Consider the following 23,032-nt stretch of genomic DNA (forward strand, 5'->3'; position numbering starts at 1 on the left):
ATGACTCCATCCTTTTCTGTGATCCCGCAAGTCAACTACTAGCTATATCCACACATAAGCTAGAGACAGGGTGTGAGTCCCAAGTGGCACCCTATTCCCTATATAGTTTGCCCTGGTCAAAAGTAGTGCACTATATTGGGAATAGGGTGCTATTTGGGACACAACCAAACAATAGAGAGAGGGAGTGTTTGGTTGGTGCTTGATGTACACCACCCTACTGCAGCACTGAGTGTTTCCTTTGATTTAACATCTATTGAAGGACTGAAAGGTTTGGGGGCAATCATTGACAACATGAGAGCTTCTTTTGAAGCCCATATATTTAGTGCCCTGGCTGTGGGTGATAATGATCACATTCATCACAACACTTCCATTTCTACGTACCATGTCATTATGGTGCTGATGCACAGCCAATCACTTGGACATGGAGACCAAATCAAAGGAACTGCCATTATAAAATCACATCAACAAAAGAGTCCTCTCTGCTTTGGGCCCTCAGCTAATAAGTGTTGCAAATGATGGATTCAGAAGGAAATATACTGCAAGGTGAATCGATACACAATTTATGTAGATCATAAGCCATGGCTTTACTTATGTTAATGATTTTGTCGTGAAGGACCGAGAGTTAAGACAGCCAGAAATCATTATGATCAAACCTATAGGAAACACTTGTATGAATAAATCTGACGTGATTTACTGTCAAGTCAGATTTACTGTAGTAGCCATTATTGAAGATAGAAAATATGTGGACACCCCTTCAAATTAGTGGATTCGGCTATTTCAGGTGTATAAAATCGAGCACACAGCCATGCAATCTCCATAGATAAACATTGGCAGTAGAATGGCCTTACTGAAGAGCTCAGGGACTTTTGTTCAAATATTTTTTATTGAACACACACAAGAATGGTGTATAGGTATGCAAGACACGTGTACAGTTCTTATCTAAACATAAGAGAACAGATATGAACAACAAGACAAATATTACAAAACAAGACATACAGAACAGGGACAGGTAGAAAGAAAAAGGGTAGATGTAACCCCCCCCCACTTAAACTTATACCCCCCTTTATTCCCCCCCTTATTCCACCCTATTCCCCTCCCGACTGCTCGGGTGGCGGGGCCAGCACACGCTGCCCAAAGGTAGATTACAATATGACAATTGAGAGTGCGTTAAAAAGTACAAATTCACAGCGCCGACTGGTCCAAGTAAGAGAGGAAAGGCTGCCAGATTTGATCAATTGTTGATAATTTATTGTTCAGAATATATCTAATTATTTCTAAGTGTACAGTGTTTGCCAATTCGCTGAGCCATAATTTGGTAGAGGGCGCTTCCCTCCTTTTCCCAAAAAACAAGATTCATTTTTTTGCCGAAATGAGACTGTAAGAGATTAGTTGTTTTTGGGAGTTGGTTAATCCGTTTAGGGAATCGGACACTCCCAGGATTATCAGAAGCGGGTCTGGGTCTATTGAAGTCTCCAGAACTTCAGAGAGGACCCCAAAAATTCCACACCAATAACCATACAGGCTAGAGCATAGGGCAAAGCAGTGGAGTAGTGTACCCTGCTCAGCCTGACATTTATCACACATAGGGGATGTATCAGGAAATATCCTATGCAGTTTAGTTTTGGAATAGTGTAATCTGTGTTATACCTTAAATTGTATGAGACGATGTCTGGAGTTAATGGAGCAGGTGTGGATATACTCCAAGCTATCCTCCCAGTCTGCCACCGAAATGTCAGTTCCTTAGTTCTTCCTCCCATTTTGCCTTAATGGCATCAGTAGAGGGTGCGCTAACAGATTGAAAAGCGTCATATAGACGAGATATCAGTTTGTCTGTGGTGGGGCATATTTTTATGCATCCATCAAACATGGAAGGTTTAGCATTCCCAAATGTTGGGAGGTGTTTTCTAACATAGTCTCTAATTTGTAGGTATCTGAAAAAGTTACTTCTGGGAAGGTTATACGTTCCCTCAGCGATTCAAAGGAAGCAAAGGTCCCTCCTATATATAAATCCCCTATGGTACTTATCCCCAACTCTCCCCATCGCTCAAAGGTGTTATCAAGGTTAGAGTGGGCAATGGAGGGATTCCTGGCAACAGGGAGCATGAATGATATTGGTCTAAGCTCAAAGTGGACTTTAATTTGCTTCCAGATTCGGACTGTGCTATGTATAATAGGATTGTTACGGTAAAGTGACATCTCCAGATTGACAGGTGACAAAATCACAGCACCAATAGAGAAGAGGTGACACTCCTCACGCTCCATACTAAGCCAGCTGGATGGCGGGGGTGCGTCATCCAGCAAAAACGTAACAGCGCGGAGGTTAGCGGCCCAATAGTAAAATATAAAATTTGGGAGAGACAATCCTCCTTCCATCTTGGATTTACATAGGTGTTTTTTACCTATCCTGTGTGATTTATAATCCCAGATGAAAGGATTGACAATAGAGTCCAGTTGTTTATGAAAGGATTTAGGTATGAATACTGGGATGTTCTGGTATAGGAAGACCATTTTAATGGCATTAATTCTTCTGAGCAGAGAAATTGGGAGAGTTCTCCAAAATTGTATGTTTGCCTTGAGATTTTGCATCAGAGAGGGGAAATTCTCTTTAAATAGTAAGGAGTATTGTTTGGTAACTACAATTCCAAGGTAGATACATTTTTCTGAAGATAACTTAACTGGAACATTTTCTAGCCAGGAGGTGTTTTGCAACAGTATGGGCATTAATTCACTCTTGTTCCAATTTATTCTGTATCACGAGAAGGTACCAAACAAATGAATCACCTCAAGAATAGCTGGAATACTAGCTTGGGGTTCTGTTACATAGAGGAGAATATCATCTGCGTATAGGGAAATCTTATTTAGAGTATCTTTAGTATTATAGCCGTGTATTGCTGAATGAGATCTGATCGCTTGAGCGAGAGGTTCAATAATTAGGGCGAAGAGCATAGGCGACAGCGCACAACCCTGCCTTGTCCCTCTGTAAAGGTTAAATCGGGGCGACAGTGATTGGTTAGTGAGTATTCTCGCACAAGGGTTCCTATATAAAAGCTGGATCCAATTTATGAACCCATCTCCAATATTAAATTTCTGTAGGACCTTGAATAGATAGGGCCACTCAACTTGGTCAAAGGCCTTTTCGGCGTCAAGAGATAGAACGGCAAGGTCCACGTTAGGTAACCTCTGAGAATACATAATGTTGAAGAGGTGCCTGAGATTGAAGAATGAGTTTCTGTTAGGGATAAAGCCGGTCTGGTCCGAATGGACCAATTTGCCAATTAAAGTGCTAAGCCTGTTAGCCAGAGTTTTTGCTAAAATCTTTTGGTCTGTGTTAAGGAGGGATATTGGTCTGTATGACCCTACCTCTTCCGGATCTTTACCCTTCTTATGTATAACTGTAATAAACGCCTCATCCAAAGTAGATGGGAGAGCTCCATCCTCATTGGCCCGAACCAACATTTTGTGCAGGTAGGGAGAGAGCATGTTGCTGAATGTTTTATAGAATTCACCAGGGTATGCATCTGGGCCCGGGGTCTTGCCACTCTTTAGAGATTTAATTGTTTCTCTAATTTCTTCAAGAGATATTTCCTTATTCAGGAAGTTAGAGTCTTGAAGATTACAGTCCTCCAAAAAGTGTTGCATAATTAAGGGGTTAGGATCCGCTTTAGATGTATATAGAGTCTCATAAAACTGGCGGAATCTGTCATTGATGTCTTTGGGGGAGGAGAGTAATTCCCCAGATGCAGATTTAACTTTGTGAATCATTCGGTCACACATTTTTTCGAAGTTGTCTGGCGAGTCATTTGTGTGGTTTGTCACCAAACTCAAAATATTTTTGCTTGGCATAGAGAAAAGATTTAGCAATTTTAGCCGAGAGGATCTGATTGTATTTACATTTTAAATACATACTTTTTTTTATGTTTCTCCATAGATGGATGTCTAGCATTCTCCCTATCCAGTAAGTGAATTTGTCCCTCCAGTTCTACCAATTTTCTTCTGTTTTGCCTACTCCTGGCAGTCTGAAAGGAGATGATACATCCTCTCAAATACGCCTTCAGCATTTCCCACAATAATGCTGGGGAAGTCTCTGTGTTGTCGTTGGTATCAAAGACAAATGTAATTTGGTCTTTAAGATGTTCACAGAATGTTGGTTCTGTGAGGAGCTGAGGATTCAACCTCCAGACCCTCTCGTTTGGTACGATGTCACCCAATCTCAGGGAGAAGGTGAGTGGCCTGTGGTCAGAGATTATAATATCATGATATCTCACATTACAGGTATAGGGGAGTAGTTTAGCATCAACCAAAAAGTAGTCAATTCGAGTATATACATTGTGAACATGAGAGTAAAAGGAGTATTCCCTACCCGTAGGGTTAGAGATCCTCCATATATCAAATAAGTTCAAATTTTTTATGTAGGTATTCAAGAATTCGCTTGACTAGGAGGTAGGGGTTCACCGGGTAGAGGATCTATCCAAATATTGGTCTAGTACACAGTTAAGGTCCCCTCCAATGACCAGATTAGTATGGGAGATATCTGGAATCAGGGCAAGGACTCTTTTGAAAAAATAGGGGTTATCAATGTTTGGCCTATAGATATTTAGTAGAGTTACAGAAGTAGAGTGGATCTCTCCCATTACGATCACATAACGACCCTCTTTATCCACAATAGTGGTTTTATGTAGAAAGGGAATTCCTTTCCGTACCAGAATCGCTGTGCCTCTCGTTTTGGCAGAGAAGTTAGAGTGATACACTTGCCCCACCCACTTACATTTAAGTCTGTTATGAGAATTGTTTTTCAGATGGGTTTCTTGCAAAATTATAATATCAGACGAAAGTGCTTTCAAGTGGGCTAGGACCTTGCCTCTCTTAATTGGTTTGTTTAAACCCTTGACATTCCAGGAAGTTAATGTAAGCCCCGCCCTCCTCTCATTTGTAGTTCCTATGGTAGCCTGCATAACATGTAACTCACTAAAAAGGTAAGAAAGCGCACCAAACCATCACGATCAGCATATGTAGCACCTACACCCGAGCTGTATCCAGGCAATGACAAAGGCAGAACAGGACAAAGCATCAACTTGCTATCCAGGTGTCTGCCCCTTCCCAACCATCACCCCCAGACCCCTGCAAGCAATAAATACATGGTATGGTAATAGGAATGATGTAAGAATTGAAAAATAAATAACGAAACAAAACAATAATGGGGGAATATAAGTATATCCATCCGAAAGTGTCAATGATCCGACCTGGAAGGCCTCCCAAACAGGCATCGCTCTAAACCCAGTCAGAATGAAAGTGAAATTAACGTTAAATGAGAGCTCTGACCACCCTCCAACCGTTTAATACGGTTTCATCCATTATGGTATAGAATGGGTTCGAGTCCATGAGCAGACCCTAACATACAATGACAAGGCACTCTAACCTGTACGGGGGATTGGCGTATATTCCCGGATAAACTTCTCGGCGTCCAAAACCGAGGAGAGCCAAATCTTCTTCCCGGAAGACGGGGTAATTCTTAGTCTTGCAGGGAAGAGCAAGGCTGGGCGAAGATGGAGTTTGTAGAGTTTGGTCATGACATCTCTGTATCCAGCTCGGGGCTTTGCCACATCGGGCGCATAATCCTCATAGACACGAAAGGGGTGGCCTTTATGTAACAGGTTGGCCCTCATTCGAGCTTCGCGCAGGATAAGATCCTTGGTCTTGAAACTGTGACAACAGATGATTACTGGGCGAGGACGCTGGCCCGGGTCCAGGCACTGGGACAAGGGCGCGATGTGCACGGTCCAGTAGGGGATCCGAAGCCAAAACATCCGGTCCCATTGCATCCTTCAGTAGCTTGGCGAAGAAGTCGGTGGGGCGAGAGCCCGCCTCCACCCCTTCTGCCAGACCCACAACGCGAAGGTTATGACGCCTGGATCTGCCCTCCAGGTCGACCACTTTCACAGAAAGCCTCTGCACACTATCCTGCAATGACGTGCATAGCTTCTCTAACTCGTCGATCTTACCAGCGTTGAATTCAGAAGTAAGTTAGGTTAGATTATTTCGCAAAAAAGTTGCAGGAGCCTCTCACACACAGCCGTTCACTCCAACATGCTAGCTCCGCCCCCCGAGCTCAGGGACTTTCAACGTGGCACCGTCATAGGATGCCACTTTTCCAATAAGTCAGTTCATAAAATGTCTGCCTTGCTAGAGCTGCTCCGGTCAACTGTGAGTGCTGTTATTGTGAAGTGGAAACGTCTAGGGGCACCAACGGCTCAGCCGCGAAGTGGTAGGCCACACAAGCTCACAGAACGGGACCGCCGAGTGCTGAAGTGCGTAGCTCGAAAAGATTGGCTGTCCTCGGTTGCAACACTCACTACCGAGTTTCAAACTGCCTCTGGAAGCAACATCAGCACAAGAAATGTTAGTCGGGAGCTTCATGAAATGGGTTTCCATGGCCGAGCAGCCGCACACAAGCCTAAGATCACCATGTGCAATGCCAAGTATCGACTGGAGTGGTGTAAAGCTCGCCGCCATTGGAATGATGAATCATGCTTCACCATCTTGCAGTCCGACGGACAAATCTGGGTTCCCTACCTGCCCGACTGCATAGTGCCAAATGTAAAGTTTGGTGGAGGAGGAATAATGGTTCGGGCAAGGCCCCTTAGTTCCAGTGAAGGGAAATCTTAATGCTACAGCATACAATGACATTCTAGACGATTCTGTGCTTTCAACTCTGTGGCAACAGTTTGGGGAAGGCCCTTTCTTGTTTCAGCATAACAATGGCCTTGTGCACATAGCGAGGTCCATACAGAAATGGTTTGTCGATCGGTGTGGAAGAACTTGACTGGCCTGCACAGAGCCCTGACCTCAACCCTATCGAACACCTTTGGGATGAATTTGAACACCGACTGTGAGCTAGGCCTAATCGCCCAACATCAGTGTCCTCTGTACATTTCTGATCACATTCATTACAAATCTCTAGATGGATCTCAAGGTACAGTAAGTCAGTGTGGGTGTATCATCAATCATGCTTCATTTCTTATACAGATGAAACCCTTGTATTCTCAGTGTGCTAACTACCTACCCCTCCACCCCTCTCTCTACAGACCATTCCTTGGTGAACAGCTATGGTATTCATTTTAACTGCAAGGAGGGAGTACCTCAACGAGCACATAATTACAGCTATGCCAATTATCAACCTTTAAACTAGCAATTATCATCCCCTCGCTTCTCTCTGGGCCTCTTTATTGCCGGGGAAAGAGAAAGGAGGACAGACAGGTTTGCCTCGTCTAGCACTCAACAGGGAAATCTACATAATTATTCCTCAAGAAATGTGCAGAATGAAATGATAAGTCAAAGAAAAGGGTTTCCCATTTAAGTGTGAAATAAAATAGTCATTATACGTGAAAATATTTCTCCAAAAAGGCAGTAATATTTCCCTGATGAGCTTGAAAAGAGCTCATCACATATTTCAGGCAGTCGCTGAGATGAATAGGCTAAGCCATCTTTTCAATAATATTATGTTTAGGATTTCTTAATGGAAACATAGTCCTCTTATAACACGTTAGCACTGCAGCCTGCCCTGAGTGAAGACACAAGCTAAAGCTTGTTTGTAGACTCAGCAAGCATCTAAATTACCAGAAGGAAACGGGCTCTTGAGATCTTTCTTTAAACCGGGAGAAAACTAAGTTTGTGTTGGGAGTGTAGTAAGCTACTGATGGGAAACACTGTAATGCTGATAAGATAAGGGCAGACATGGCAATCTGCTCCCTGTGTTTGGCTCCCTCAGAAGCCTTTCCATGGAAGGGAGGTGGAGGGGTCACCAATGCTATTTTCTAAGCAGGCTAGCTAGACTGATCGACTGAATTGTCTCCTTACAATAGCAGCTGCCTTGACATGAAAGCCAGTACAATCTCAATCCCTACATCTTCTGAAAGAACTACAACAGCAGAATTGGCTTCCTCAAATTCAAGCTCTGTTTACTTACTACCACAAAAATGCTAATTGTTCCAAACACCATTCAAATTAGATATTCTATCTAGAGAATAGCAAGTGCCAGCACAGGTCATAATCCTGTGCCTCTATCCAAGTGGGCCAGCCAGGAAGAAGAGCTGAGTTAACCATTGGACCAAACAATGGCCTCAGCCCTGACATGTTTCTGTGAGGAAACTCTCTGAGGTCTTAATGATTGACCGTGATGAGAGATGGAAATATCTCTACTTGGCAGAGAGTAGGTGGATAGGAGCTATAAGGGGTTCTATACTAGGGAAGGAGGGGGTAGATGATGGCATAAGAACCAGGGTTGATGAGAGGCCTTTCCTCAGCTTCCACACAGAACAATGTGCCATTGTGTCCACTGTGTAACGATAATGTGTGATGTCCCTTGGTGGCAGCTGTGGAAAAAGTACCCAATTTTCATACTTGAGTAAAAGTAAACATACCTTTTTATAGAAAATGACTCAAGTAAAAGAGAAAGTCACCCAGTAAAATACTACTTGAGTAAAAGTATTTGGTTTTAAATATATTTAAAGTTGCACTATGCAGAAATATTCCGCCGTATTCTGCTTACTAAAACTCGAATAGTTCGCTAAATTTCAGTTTATGTTACAAAATAAGCTAGTATAGTGTAGAGAATCATTCTACCATCGAAACCAATGCAGAATATATTTTCCATAACCCAAAATATTGTTGTTTCAGCTGTTTGAAGCTGGTGTACAAAACCGAAAGTAAAAGATGCAAAAACTAAACTTAAGAACGGAAGTATAGAAATAGTGTACATAAATCTACAGCGTCTTACACTTGCTTTCAAGTAGAATGATAGATTTAAAACTCACATTTCTATGTGAATTTGGTCTGATTACCCAAAAAGTTATGTATTGCTCAAAAGTAAATGTCATTGCTAATATACTTAAGTATCAAAAGTAAAAGTATAAATTATTTCAATTTCCTTATATAAAGCAAACCAGACGGCACCATTTTCTTGTTTTTTTAATTTACGGATATCCAGTGGCACACTCCAACACTCAGACATAATTTACAAATGAAGCATGTGTGTTTAGTGAGTCCGTCAGAGGCACCACGGATGATCAGGGATGTTCTCTTTAAAAGTGCGTGAATTTGACCATTTTCCTGTCCTGCCAAGCGTTCAAAATGTAACAAGTACTTTTGGGTGTCAGGGAAAATGTATGGAGTAAAAAGTACATTATTTTCCTTAGGAATGTAGTGAAGTAAAAGTAAAAGTAGTCAAAAAATATAAATAGTAAAGTACAGATAGCCCAAAAAATAACTTAAGTAGTACTTTAAAGTATTTTTACTTAAGTAATTTACACCACTGCTTGGTGGTTACTAACAGCTACACAATATGGATAAAACATACTGAATGAAAGGAAACTCGGATGGAAGGTCCTGTGGGGATTAGATGTACTGTGAGGGAAAAAAGTATTTGATCCCTTGCTGATTTTGTACGTTTGCCCACTGACAAAGAAATGATCAGTCTATAACTTTAATGGGAGGTTTATTTGAACAGTGAGAGACAGAATAACAAAAAAATTAAAATAAAACGCATGTCAAAAATGTTATAAATTTATTTGCATTTTAATGAGGGAAATAAGTATTTGACCCCTCTGCAAAACATGACTTAGTACTTGGTGGCGAAACCCTTGTTGGCAGTCACAGAGGTCAGACGTTTCTTGTAGTTGGCCACCAGGTTTGCACACATCTCAGGAGGGATTTTGTCCCACTCCTCTTCTCCAAGTCATTAAGGTTTCGAGGTTGATGTTTGGCAACTCGAACCTTCAGCTCCCTCCACAGATTTTCTATGGGATTAAGGTCTGGAGACTGGCTAGGCCACTCCAGGACCTTTAATGTGCTTCTTCTTGATCCACTCCTTTGTTGCCTTGGCCGTGTGTTTTGGGTCATTGTCATGCTGGAGTACACATCCACGACCCATTTTCAATGCCCTGGCTGAGGGAAGGAGGTTCTCACCCAAGATTTGACGGTACATGGCCCCGTCCATCGTCCCTTTGATGCGGTGAAGTTGTCCTGTCCCCTTAGCAGAAAAACACCCCCAAAACATAATGTTTCCACCTCCATGTTTGACGGTGGGGATGGTGTTCTTGGGGTCATAAGCAGCATTCCTCCTCCTCCAAACACGGTGAGTTGAGTTGATGCCAAAGAGCTACATTTTGGTCTCATCTGACCACAACACTTTCACCCAGTTCTCCTCTGAATCATTCAGATGTTCATTGGCAAACGTCAGACGGGCCTGTATATGTGCTTTCTTGAGCAGGGGGACCTTGCGGGCGCTGCAGGATTTCAGTCCTTCACGGCGTAGTGTGTTACCAATTGTTTTCTTGGTGACTATGGTCCCAGCTGCCTTGAGATCATTGACAAGATCCTCCCGTGTAGTTCTGGGCTGATTCCTCACCGTTCTCATGATCATTGCAACTACACGAGGTGAGATCTTGCATGGAGCCCCAGGCTGAGGGAGATTGACAGGTATTTTGTGTTTCTTCCATTTGCGAATAATCGCACCAACTGTTGTCACCTTCTCACCAAGCTGCTTGGCGATGGTCTTGTAGCCCATTCCAGCCTTGTGTAGGTCTACAATCTTGTCCCTGACATCCTTGGAGAGCTCTTTGGTCTTGGCCATGGTGGAGAGTTTGGAATCTGATTGATTGATTGCTTCTGTGGACAGGTGTCTTTTATACAGGTAACAAGCTGAGATTAGGAGCACTCCCTTCAAGAATGTGCTCCTAATCTCTGCTCGTTACCTGTATAAAAATGTATAACATTTTTGACATACGTTTTTCTGGATTTTTTTGTTGTTATTCTGTCTCTCACTGTTCAAATAAACCTACCATTAAAAGTATAGACTGATAATTTCTTTGTCAGTGGGCAAATGTACAAAATCAGCAGGGGATCAAATACTTTTTTCCCTCACTGTATACATAATCACTTTATATTCCAGACAGTTGATTCACCAGACAGATGCTTGCTGTGTCTGTGTCCCAAATGGTACCATATTCCCTATATAGTGCACTACTTTTGACCAGGCCTAGTGAACTATATGGGGAATAGGGTGCCATTTAGGACGCACAAACAATTCTGTTTTTCTGTCTAGCTTTGAAGAGAAGGCCTTGACCCTCACCTGAGAAGTAAATTCATACAGTCAGTCAATTAGAGGTAGATTTTTTTCTAGCCTCTGGCCTTGACCAATCAATATGTGTTTTGCTGGAGGAATTGCAACTCCCAACTGATCCTTGTGAAAGGAACTCTGCCATTACAGATCAGACATTGATTAGGTTGATGTTTCTGCTTCTCCACCCTTCCCAAGGTAGCCTACTCACAGACCGCCACAGAAGTTCTAACTATTTCACTGCATCAGTGGAAAGTTTACACAAGGAGAGGGTTTATAAAAATACATAAGTGTAATAGAAAGGAGGGCAGCTGCTTTTTACAATAAGGATGTGAAAATAGTTTTCGTCTCAAATGGCACCCTATTCCCTGTATAGGGCTATGGTCAAAAGTAGTACACTACATAGGGAACCATACCAGACAAGCTAAATGCCTTCAATACTCACTTTGAGGCAAGCAACACTGAACCATGCATAAGAGCACCAGCTGTTCCGGATGACTGTGTGATCATGCTCGCCGTAGCCGATGTGAGTAAGACCTTCATAAGGCTGCAGAGCCAGACGGATTACCAGGACTGCTTACTCAGAGCATGCACTGACCAGCTGGCAAGGGTCTTCACTGACATTTTCAACCTCTCCCTGACCCAGTCTGTAATAACTACATGTTTCAAGCAGACCACCATAGTCCCTGTAACCAAGAACGCAAAGGTAACCTGTCTAAATGACTATCGCCCCGTAGCACTCATATCTGTAGCCATGAAATGCTTTGAAAGGCAGGTCATGGCTCACATCAACACCATCGTCCCAGACACCCTGGAACCACTCCAATTTGCATACTGCCTCAAAAGATCCGCAGATGACGCAATCCCTATTGCACTCCACACTGCCCTTTCCCACCCGGACAAAAGGAACACCTACGTGAGAATGCTGTTCATTGACTACAGCTCAGCGTTCAACACCATAGTGCCCTCCAAGCTCATCACTAAGCTAAGGACCCTGTGATGTAACACCTCCCTCTGCAACTGGATCCTGGACTTCCTGATGGGCCAGGTGGTGAGGGTAGGCAACAACACATCCGCCATGCTGACCCTCAACACGGGGGCTCCTCAGGGATGTGTGCTTAGTCCCCTCCTGTACTCCCTTTTCACCCACAACTGCGTGGCCACGCACGACTCCAACACTATCATTACCTTTGCCAACATCACAACAGTGGTAGGCCTGATCCATGACGACGATGAGACCTGGAAGTGTGGTGCCACGACAACAACCTCTCCTTCAATGTCAGTAAGACAGGAGCTGATCGTGGACTACAGGAAACTGAGGGCGGAGCACACCCACACTCACATTGATGGGGCTGTAGTGGAGCGGGTCGAGAGCTTCAAGTTCCTCGGTGTTCACATCACTAAGGACCCATCATGGTCCAAACATACCAACACAATCCAGAAGAGAGCACGACAACGCCTCTTACCCCTCAGGAGACTGAAAAGATTTGACATGGGCCCTCAGATCCTCAAAGTTCTACAGCTGCACTATTGAGAGCATCTTGACTGGCTGCATCACCGCTTGGTATGGCGACTGCTTGGCATCCGACTGCAAGGCACTAAATACGGTAGTGCGTATGGCCCAGTACATCACTGGGGCCGAGCTCCCTGCCACCCCATTCCTCTATACCAGGTGGTCAGAGGAAGGCCCTAGAAATTGTCAGTCTACAGCCACCAAAGTCAAAGACTGTTCTATCTGCTACCGCACGGCTAGCGGTACCGGAGCGCCAAGTCTGGGACCAAAAGGTTCCTGAACAGCTTCTACCCCCAAGCCATAAGACTGCTGAACAGTTAATCAAATGGCTACCCTGACTATTTTGCACTGGCTCTATGCACACTCACTGGACTCTACCCATATAGTCACACATCCTACACCGACACTCCAAAACACATACACACAAACACTACATACGCTCACACACACAAAACATACACATGCATATTGATGCCACACACACACACACATAGACACACTTTTACACTCTTCACACATGCTGCTGCTACTCTGTTTATTATCTATCCTGATTGCCTAGTCACTTTTACCCCTACTTACATGTACATATTACCTCAATTACCTCAACTACCTCGTACCCCTGCACATTGACTCTGTCCTGGAACTCCTTGTACAATGAGTATACAAAAAAATTGAGAACACCTGCTCTTTCCATGAGACTGACCAGGTGAAAGCTATGATCCCTTGTTGATGTCACTTGTTAAATCCACTTCAATCAGTGTAGATGAAGGGGAGGAGACAGGTTAAAGAAGGATTTTTAAGCCTTGAGACAATTGAGACATGGATTGTGTATGTTTGCCATTCAGAGGGTGAATGGGCAAGACAAAAGATGTGTGCCTTTGAACGGTGTATGGTAGTAGGTGCCAGGCGTACCGGTTTGCGTCAAGAACTGCAACGCTGCTGGGGTTTTCACGCGCAACAGTTTCCCGTGTGTATCAAGAATGGTCCATCACCCAAAGGACATCCAGCTGACATCCAGCTGACTCAGCGTGGGCCAGCATCCCTGTGGAATGCTTTCGACACCTTGTAGAGTCCATGCCCTGACGAATTGAGGCTGTTCTGAGGGCAAAAGGGGTGGGGGGGGGGGGGGTGCTAATGTTTGGTATACTCAGTGTATATAGCCTCATTATTTTATTGTTACTATTTCCTTTCTTGTGCTAATTTTCGTACTTTTTAATTTGGCATTGTCTGAAAAGGGCTCGTAAGCATTTCACAGTAAAGTCTACACCTGTTGTATTCAGCGCATGTGACAAATACATTTGATTTCAATAGGGTGTCATTCACAGTTTTCCTTTTGAGGAATCCATAAAGAAACATTCCCTGTCTCCTCTCCTCCAGGATCCAGGTTAAGACCCGGGAGCTGCGGGAGCGGCAGGCACGGGAGAGGGACTACGCTGAGATCCTGGACGTCAACCTGAACCGAGACGAGGAGCACCCCTACGCCGGAATCGGGCCCCTGGACACGTCCCTGGACAGCAGGCACAGCCGTCCCCAGAGCCCCCGAGACAACGACCACCACCACCAAGACTCCTCCCTCTACACACAAGTCGGCAAGGCCCGCAACGCAAACGGACGCCCTCCCTCCGCCGACAGGTAGGGGGCTGAGGGTCGGTCCTACGCTATGAGGGGCAGACCTGGGTTTAAATTCTATTTGAAGTCTTTTAAATACTTTGGCCATTTGCTCTAGCCTGCCAGGAGTGCCATATGGGCAGGGTTGTGTTTGAACCCAGGTCTGATGAAGAGTGGTAGTAATACCACAATAAAGCACTATTAAGTAGCACTTCTGCCTGGTACATTGTTTTTATGGACCAATTCGTTGTGTTAAAGACCATCATTCAAACCATCAGTGGTGTTGAAGAACTCATTCCTTCCTAAGTAACGCTAGGAGAAAAACTGTTGCACATACAGTCGTGGTAAAAATTTTGCTGCCTCAGTTTTTATGATGAACATTTGCATATACTCCAGAATGTTATGAAGAGTGATCCGATGAATTGCAATTAATTGCAAAGTCCCTCTTTGCCATGAAAATGAACTTAATCCCCCAAAAACATTTCCACTGCATTTCAGCCCTGCCACAAAAGGACCAGCTGACATCATGTCAGTGATTATCTCGTTAACACAGGTGAGAGTGTTGACGAGGACAAGGCTGGAGATCACTCTGTCATGCTGATTGAGTTATAATAACAAACTGGAAGCTTTAAAAGGAGGGTGGTGCTTGAAATGATTGTTCTTCCTCTGTTAACCATGGTTACCTGCAAGGAAACACGTGCCGTCATCATTGCTTTGCACAAAAAGGGCTTCACAGGCAAGGATATTGCTGCTAGTAAGATTGCACCTAAATCAACCATTTATCGGATCATCAAGAACTTCAAGGAGAGAGGTGCAATTGTTGTGAAGAAGGCTTCAGGGCACCCAAGAAAGTCCAGCAAGCGCCAGGACCGTTTCCTAAAGTTGATTCAGCGGCGGGATCGGGGCACCACCAGTGCAGAGCTTGCTCAGGAATGGCAGCAGGCAGGTGTGAGTGCATCTGCACGCACAGTGAGGCGAAGACCTTTTGAGGATGTTCTGGTGTCAAGAAGGGCATCGAGGAAGCCACTTCTCTCCAGGGAAAACATCAGGGACAGACTGATATTCTGCAAAAGGTACAGGGATTGGACTGCTGAGGACTGGGGTAAAGTCATTTTCTCTGAATCCCCTTTCCAATTGTTTGGGGCATCCAGAAAAAAGCTTGTCCGGAGAAGACAAGGTGAGCGCTACCATCAGTCCTGTGTCATGCCAACAGTAAAGCATCCTGAGACCATTCATGTGTGGGGTTGCTTCTCAGCCAAGGGAGTGGGCTCACTCACAATTTTGCCTAAGAACACAGCCATGAATAAAGAATGGTACCAACACATCCTCCGAGAGCAACTTCTCCCAACCATCCAAGAACAGTTTGGTGACAAACAATGCTTTTTCCAGCATGATGGAGCACCTTGCCATAAGGCAAAAGTGATAACTAAGTGGCTCTGGGAACAAAACATCGACATTTTGGGTCCATGGCCAGGAAACTCCCCAGACCTTAATCCCATTGAGAACTTGTGGTCGATCCTCAAGAGGCAGGTGGACAAGCAAAAACCCACAAATTCAGACAAACTCCAAGCATTGATTATGCAAGAATGGATTGCCATCAGTCAGGATGTGGCCCAGAAGTTAATTGACAGCATGCCAGGGCGGATTGCAGAGGTCTTGAAAAAGAAGGGTCAACACTGCAAATATTGACTCTTTACATAAACTTAATGTAATTGTCAATAAAAGCCTTTGACACTTATGGAATGCTTGTAATTATACTTCAGTATACCATAGTAACATCTGACAAAAATATCTAAAAACACTGAAGCAGCAAACTTTGTGAAGACCAATACTTGTGTCATTCTCAAAACTTTTGACCACGACTGTACATTACTTCCATATTTTTAGGCTGCATCACTAACGTTCATCTGGTACTCTATACCCTAGCACTGAGTAGCTACAGTATAGGAGGCTGACATACTCTGAAGTGTCTTAGTCCAGCCATCACACCTCACCCCAGGAAAATAACCCCAGGAATGAAAGGCAGTTAAATGTCACCACTCTACGACTGGTGATTACCTTGGTCCTGGGGGCAAAGGAAGGCAACATTTCTAAATTTTCTCTTACTCTCTCCTGTTGCATGTTCATATCATAGTATGCATCCCAAATGGCACGCTATTTCTTACATACAGTGGGGGGAAAAAGTATTTAGTCAGCCACCAATTGTGCAAGTTCTCCCACTTAAAAAGATGAGAGAGGGCTGTAATTTTCATCATAGGTACACGTCAACTATGACAGACAAAATGAGATTTTTTTTCTCCAGAAAATCACATTGTAGGATTTTTAATGAATTGATTTGCAAATTATGGTGGGAAATAATTATTTGGTCAATAACAAAAGTTTCTCAATACTTTGTTATATACCCTTTGTTGGCAATGACACAGGTCAAACGTTTTCTGTAAGTCTTCACAAGGTTTTCACACACTGTTGCTGTTATTTTGGCCCATTTCTCCATGCAGATCTCCTCTAGAGCAGTGATGTTTTGGGGCTGTCGCTGGGCAACACAGACTTTCAACTCCCTCCAAAGATTTTCTATGGGGTTGAGATCTGGAGAATGGCTAGGCCACTCCAGGACCTTGAAATGCTTCTTACGAAGCCACTCCTTTGTTACCCGGGCGGTGTGTTTGGGATCATTGTCATGCTGAAAGACCCAGCCACGTTTCATCTTCAATGCCCTTGCTGATGGAAGGAGGTTTTCACTCAAAATCTCACGATACTTGGCCCCATTCATTCTTTCCTTTACACGGATCAGTCGTCCTGGTCCCTTTGGCAGAAAAACAGCCCCAAAGCATGATGTTTCCACTCCCATGCTTCACAGTAGGTATGGTGTTCTTTGGATGCAACTCCGCATTCTTTGTCCTCCAAACACGACGAGTTGAGTTTTTACCAAAAAGTTCTATTTTGGTTTCATCTGACCATATGACATTCTCCCAATCCTCTTCTGGATCATCCAAATGCACTCTAGCAAACTTCAGACGGGCCTGGACATGTACTGGCTTAAGCAGGGGGACACGTCTGGCACTGCAGGATTTGAGTCCCTGGCGGCGTAGTGTGTTACTGATGGTAGGCTTTGTTACTTTGGTTGCAGGTCATTCACTAGGTCCCCCCGTGTGGTTCTGGGATTTTTGCTCACCGTTCTTGTGATCATTTTGACCCCACGGGGTGAGATCTTGCGTGGAGCCCCAGATTGAGGGAGATTATCAGTGGTCTTGTATGTCTTCCATTTCCTAATAATTGCTCCCACAGTTGATTTCTTCAAACCAAGCTGCTTACTTATTGCAGATTCAGTCTTCCCAGCCTGGTGCAGGTCTACAATTTTGTTTCTGGTGTCCTTTGACAGCTCTTTGGTCTTGGCCATAGTGGAGTTTGGAGTGTGACTGTTTGAGGTTGTGGACAGGTGTCTTTTATACTGATAACAAGTTCAAACAGGTGCCATTAATACAGGTAACGAGTGGAGGACAGAGGAGCCTCTTAAAGAAGAAGTTACAGGTCTGTGAGAGCCAGAAATCTTGCTTGTTTGTAGGTGACCAAATACTTATTTTCCACCATAATTTGCAAATCAATTCATTAAAAATACTACAATGTGATTTTCTGGAATATTTTTCCTCAATTTGTCTGTCATAGTTGTCGTGTACCTATGATGAAAATTACAGGCCTCTTTCATCTTTTTAAGTGGGAGAACTTGCACAATTGGTGGCTGACTAAATACTTTTTTTCCCCCACTGTAGCTGCGCTTTTACTTTTATAGGCCCTGGTCAAAAGTAGTGCACTATATAGGAAATATAGTGCCGTTTAGGACTCAGAAATCTAAGTCTGGTCCTCAGGCTGACTCGTTTTACTTTCCTTTAGGATTGGCTTCTGTCAATCATCTCACACCATTCCTAAGACTGTTGTGGAATGGAAGATATTTTCATTTTACCAACTTCAACTTTCAACTGAATTGTCCCAGATGGAAAATGGTTTTGCAACAATAGTCCAACATAAAATACATAAAATCGTACATTGATGATCTGTATTCCTACCATGTATTCATTCATGCTCAGTTTCCCTGTGATGCCATAGTGAACACAGCGGCCACTACAGTGACAGTACTGTACATCACACATTAAGCTATGAGAAACCATAAACCTGTGGGCCCTCTGTCTACAGTAGTAGTCAGTGTCTGCGTCCCAAATGGTACCCTATTCCCTATAGTGCAATACTTTTGACTAGGTATCTGTGCACTACATAGGGAATATGGTGCCATTTGGGATGCATCCCCAGTATTATGGTGCCATTTGGGACGCAGCTCCAGTATTACATTGTAAGTCTGTATGGCCTGAAGAACATTACAGAATGAATTTTGTGATGATTTCTCTAGCCAGAGAGAATACAGTTATCCTGGGGGTTATTTCACATGTCCCTATACTCACAGCAGTGTGTATATTATTAATACTGTATGTAGTATTGATTTATAAATTATTGTGCTGCCACAGTGTTAGTGTTTTGTTATACAGGTAAATGCCAAAACAAAGGAAACACCACATAAAGTGTCTTAAGCAACCACGAGCCAGAACAGCTTCAATACACCTTGGCATAGATTCTACAAGTGTCTGTAACTCTATTGGAGGGATGCAACACCAGTCTTCCACAAGAAATTCCATCATTTGGTGTTTTGTAGATGGTGGTGGAAAATGCTGTCACAGGCGCCGCTCCAGAATGTCCTATAAGTGTTCAGTTGGGTTGAGATCTGGTGACTGAGACGGCCATGGCATATGGTTTACATTGTTTTCATGCTAATTAAACCGTTCAGTGACCACTTGTGCCCTGTGGTTGGGGGCGTTATCATCCTATAACTATGGTAGCCATGGTAGCCAAAATAATGGCCTGCCCAGCATTTTTATACATGACCCTAAGAATAATGGGATGTTAATTGCTTAATTAACTCAGGAATCACACCTGTGAGGAAGCACCTGCTTTCAACATACTTAGTATCTTTCATTTACTCAAGTGTTTCCTTTATTTTGGCAGTTACCTGTAGTTTTAGAGAGAGGATGTGTGAAGAAGTGAATAGCATTACCATGCACTGCGGCTCTTAAAAGAGACTAGCAATATCTTAGAGCACTTGTTCAATAAACATAGTCAGGGACTTCATGTTTGTGTTCATGAAGCACCACAACGATTAAGCTCCATAGAGAAAGGTGTAGAATTCTGGGAAATTCTCCTCACCACCAAGGTTGGGGCCTCTAAAATGTAATCTAAAATTCAGCCGGGCCGACCGCGCCCATTGCCACGCCCACCACATAAGACCCTTTTTTATCCAGGAAAAACCCTGACTTCTACTACAGTGAGGGAAAAAAGTATTTGATCCCCTGCTGATTTTGTACGTTTGCCCACTGACAAAGACAGAATAACAACAAAAAAATCCAGAAAACGTTATAAATTGATTTACATTTTAATGAGGGAAATAAGTATTTGACCCCTCTGCAAAACATGACTTAGTACTTGGTGGCAAAACCCTTGTTGGCAATCACAGAGGTCAGACGTTTCTTGTAGTTGGCCACCAGGTTTGCACACATCTCAGGAGGGATTTTGTCCCACTCCTCTTTGCAGATCTTCTCCAAGTCATTAAGGTTTCGAGGCTGACGTTTGGCAACTCAAACCTTCAGCTCCCTCCACAGATTTTCTATGAGACTAAGGTCTGGAGACTGGCTAGGCCACTCCAGGACCTTAATGTGCTTCTTCTTGAGCCACTCCTTTGTTGCCTTGGCCGTGTGTTTTGGGTCATTGTCATGCTGGAATACCCATCCACGACCCATTTTCAATGCCCTGGCAGAGGGAAGGAGGTTCTCACCCAAGATTTGACGATACATGGCCCCGTCCATCGTCCCTTTGATGCGGTGAAGTTGTCCTGTCCCCTTAGCAGAAAAACACCCCCAAAGCATAATGTTTCCACCTCCATGTTTGACGGTGGGGATGGTGTTCTTGGGGTCATAAGCAGCATTCCTCCTCCTCCAAACACGGCGAGTTGAGTTGATGCCAAAGAGCTCAATTTTGGTCTCATCTGACCACAACACTTTCACCCAGTTCTCCTCTGATTCATTCAGATGTTCATTGGCAAACTTCAGACGGCCCTGTATATGTGTTTTCTTGAGCAGGGGGACCTTGCGGGCGCTGCAGGATTTCAGTCCTTCACGGCGTAGTGTGGTACCAATTGTTTTCTTGGTGACTTTGGTCCCAGCTGCCTTGAGATCATTGACAAGATCATCCTGTGTAGTTCTGGGCTGATTCCTCACCGTTCTCATGATCATTGCAACTCCATGAGGTGAGATCTTGCATGGAGCCCCTGGCCGAGGGAGATTGACAGTTATTTTGTGTTTCTTCCATTTGCGAATAATCGCACCAACTGTTGTCACCTTCTCACCAAGCTGCTTGGTAATGGTCTTGTAGCTCATTCCAGCCTTATGTAGGTCTACAATCTTGTCCCTGACATCCTTGGAGAGCTCTTTGGTCTTGGCAGTGGTGGAGAGTTTGGAATCTGATTGATTGATTGCTGCTGTGGACAGGTGTCTTTTATACAGGTAACAAGCTGAGATTAGGAGCACTCCCTTTAAGAGTGTGCTCCTAATCTCAGCTCGTTAAATGTATAAAAGACACCTGGGAGCCAGAAAACTTTCTGATTGAGAGGGGGTCAAATACTTATTTCCCACATTTAAAACGCAAATCAATTTATAAAATTTTTGAAATGCGTTTTTCTGGATTTTTTTGTTGTTATTCTGTCTCTCACTGTTCAAATAAACCTACCATTATAATTATAGACTGATCATTTCTTTGTCAGTGGGCAAACGTACAAAATCATCAGGGGATCAAATACTTTTTTTCCCATCACTGTATGTAGTTCAGGATTAATGCTATGATTGAGATAAACTGATGAAGTTATTGATATGTTACCCACAGTAGAATATCTACTCGTGTCCATGGCACTATAAGACCTACAGTTGAAGTCGTAAGTTTACATACACCTTAGCCAAATACATTTAAACTCAGTTTTTCACAATTCCTGATATTTAATCCTACTACAAATTCACTGTCTTAGGTCAGTTAGGATCACCACTTTATTTTAAGAATGTGAAATGTCAGAATAATAGTAGAGTGAATGATTTTATTTCAGCTTTTATTTATTTCATCACATTCCCAGTGGGTCAGAAGTTTACATACACTCAATTAGTATTTGGTAGCATTGCCCTTAAATTGTTTAACTTGGGTGAAACGTTTCGGGTAGCCTTCCACAAGCTTCCCACAATAAGTTAGGTGAATTTTGGCCCATTCCTCCTGACAGAGCTGGTGTAACTGAGTCAGGTTTGTAGGCCACCTTGCTCGCACATGCTTTTTCAATTCTGCCCACACATTTTCTACAGGTTTGAGGTCAGGGCTTTGTGATGGCCACTCCAATACCTTGACTTTGTTGTCCTTAAGCCATTTTGCCACAACTTTAGAAGTATGATTGGGGTCATTGTCCATTTGGAAGACCCATATGCCATATGCAACCAAGCTTTAACTTCCTGACTGATGTCTTGAGATGTTGCTTCAATATATCCACATAATTTTAGTTCCTCATGATGCCATCTATTTTGTGAAGTGCAACAGTCCCTCCTGCAGCAAAGCACCCCCACAGCATGATGCTGCCACCCCCGTGCTTCACAGTTGGGATGGTGTTCTTCGGCTTGCAAGCAACCCCCTTTTTCCTCCAAACATAATTCCTCCAAACAGTTCTATTTTTGTTCCATCAGACCAGAGGACATGTCTCCAAAAAGTACGATCTTTGTCCCCATGTGCAGTTGCAAACCGTAGTCTGGCTTTGTTTATGGCGGTTTTGGAGCAGTGGCTTCTTCCTTGCTGAGCGGCCTTTCCGGTTATGTAGATATAGGGCTTGTTTTACTGTGGATATAGATACTTTTGTACCTGTTTCCTCCAGCATCTTCACAAGGTGATTGATTTGCACTTTTCGCACCAAAGTACATTCATCTCTAGGAGACAGAACGTGTCTCCTTCCTGAGCGGTATGGCGGCTGCGTGGTCTCATGGTGTTTATACTTGCGTACTATTGTTTGTACAGATGAACGTGTGGTACCTTCAGGCGTTTAGAAATTGCTCCCAAGGATGAACCAGACTTGTGGAGGTCTACAAGTTTTCTTATAATAATAATAATAATATGCCATTTAGCAGACGCTTTTATCCAAAGCGACTTACAGTCATGTGTGCATACATTTTTACATATGGGTGGTCCCGGGGATCGAACCCACTACCCTGGCGTTACAAGCGCCATGCTCTACCAATTGAGCTACCTTCTGAGGTCTTGGCTGATTTCTTTTGATTTTCCCATAATGTCAAGCAAAGAGGCACTGAGTTTGAAGGTATGCCTTGAAATACATCCACAGGTACACCTCCAATTGATTCAAATGATGTCAATTAGCCTATCAGAAGCTTCTAAAGCCATGACATCATTTTCTGGAATTTTCCAAGCTGTTTAAAGGCACAGTCAACTTAGTGTATGTAAACTTCTGACCCACTTGAATTGTGATACAGTGAAATAATCTGTCTGTAAACAATTGTTGGAAAAATTACTTGTGTCATGCACAAAGTAGATGTCCTAACCGACTTGCCAAAACTATAGTTTGTTAACAAGACATTTGTGGAGTGGTTGAAAAACGAGTTTTAATGACTCCAACCTAAGTGTATGTAAACTTCCGACTTCAACTGTATGTGTTATTATGATAATGG

At 43.4% G+C, this 23,032-nt stretch overlaps 1 protein-coding gene across 4 annotated transcripts in view; it reads left to right on the forward strand.

Moving 5' to 3' along the window:
- The window catches only part of LOC121580868 (partitioning defective 3 homolog), a 299,046-nt gene that overhangs the window by 220,010 nt on the left and 56,004 nt on the right, over positions 1 to 23,032 (forward strand). For all 4 annotated transcript variants that reach the window (XM_041895983.2, XM_041895984.2, XM_045224827.1 and 1 more), the window contains one exon: positions 14,004 to 14,258. In XM_041895983.2, coding sequence (XP_041751917.2) covers positions 14,004 to 14,258 — 255 coding nt within the window. The remainder of the gene's footprint in view (positions 1 to 14,003; positions 14,259 to 23,032) is intronic.

This window comes from Coregonus clupeaformis, chromosome 14, assembly GCF_020615455.1.
Source record: "Coregonus clupeaformis isolate EN_2021a chromosome 14, ASM2061545v1, whole genome shotgun sequence".
Taxonomy (NCBI): Eukaryota; Metazoa; Chordata; class Actinopteri; order Salmoniformes; family Salmonidae; genus Coregonus; species Coregonus clupeaformis.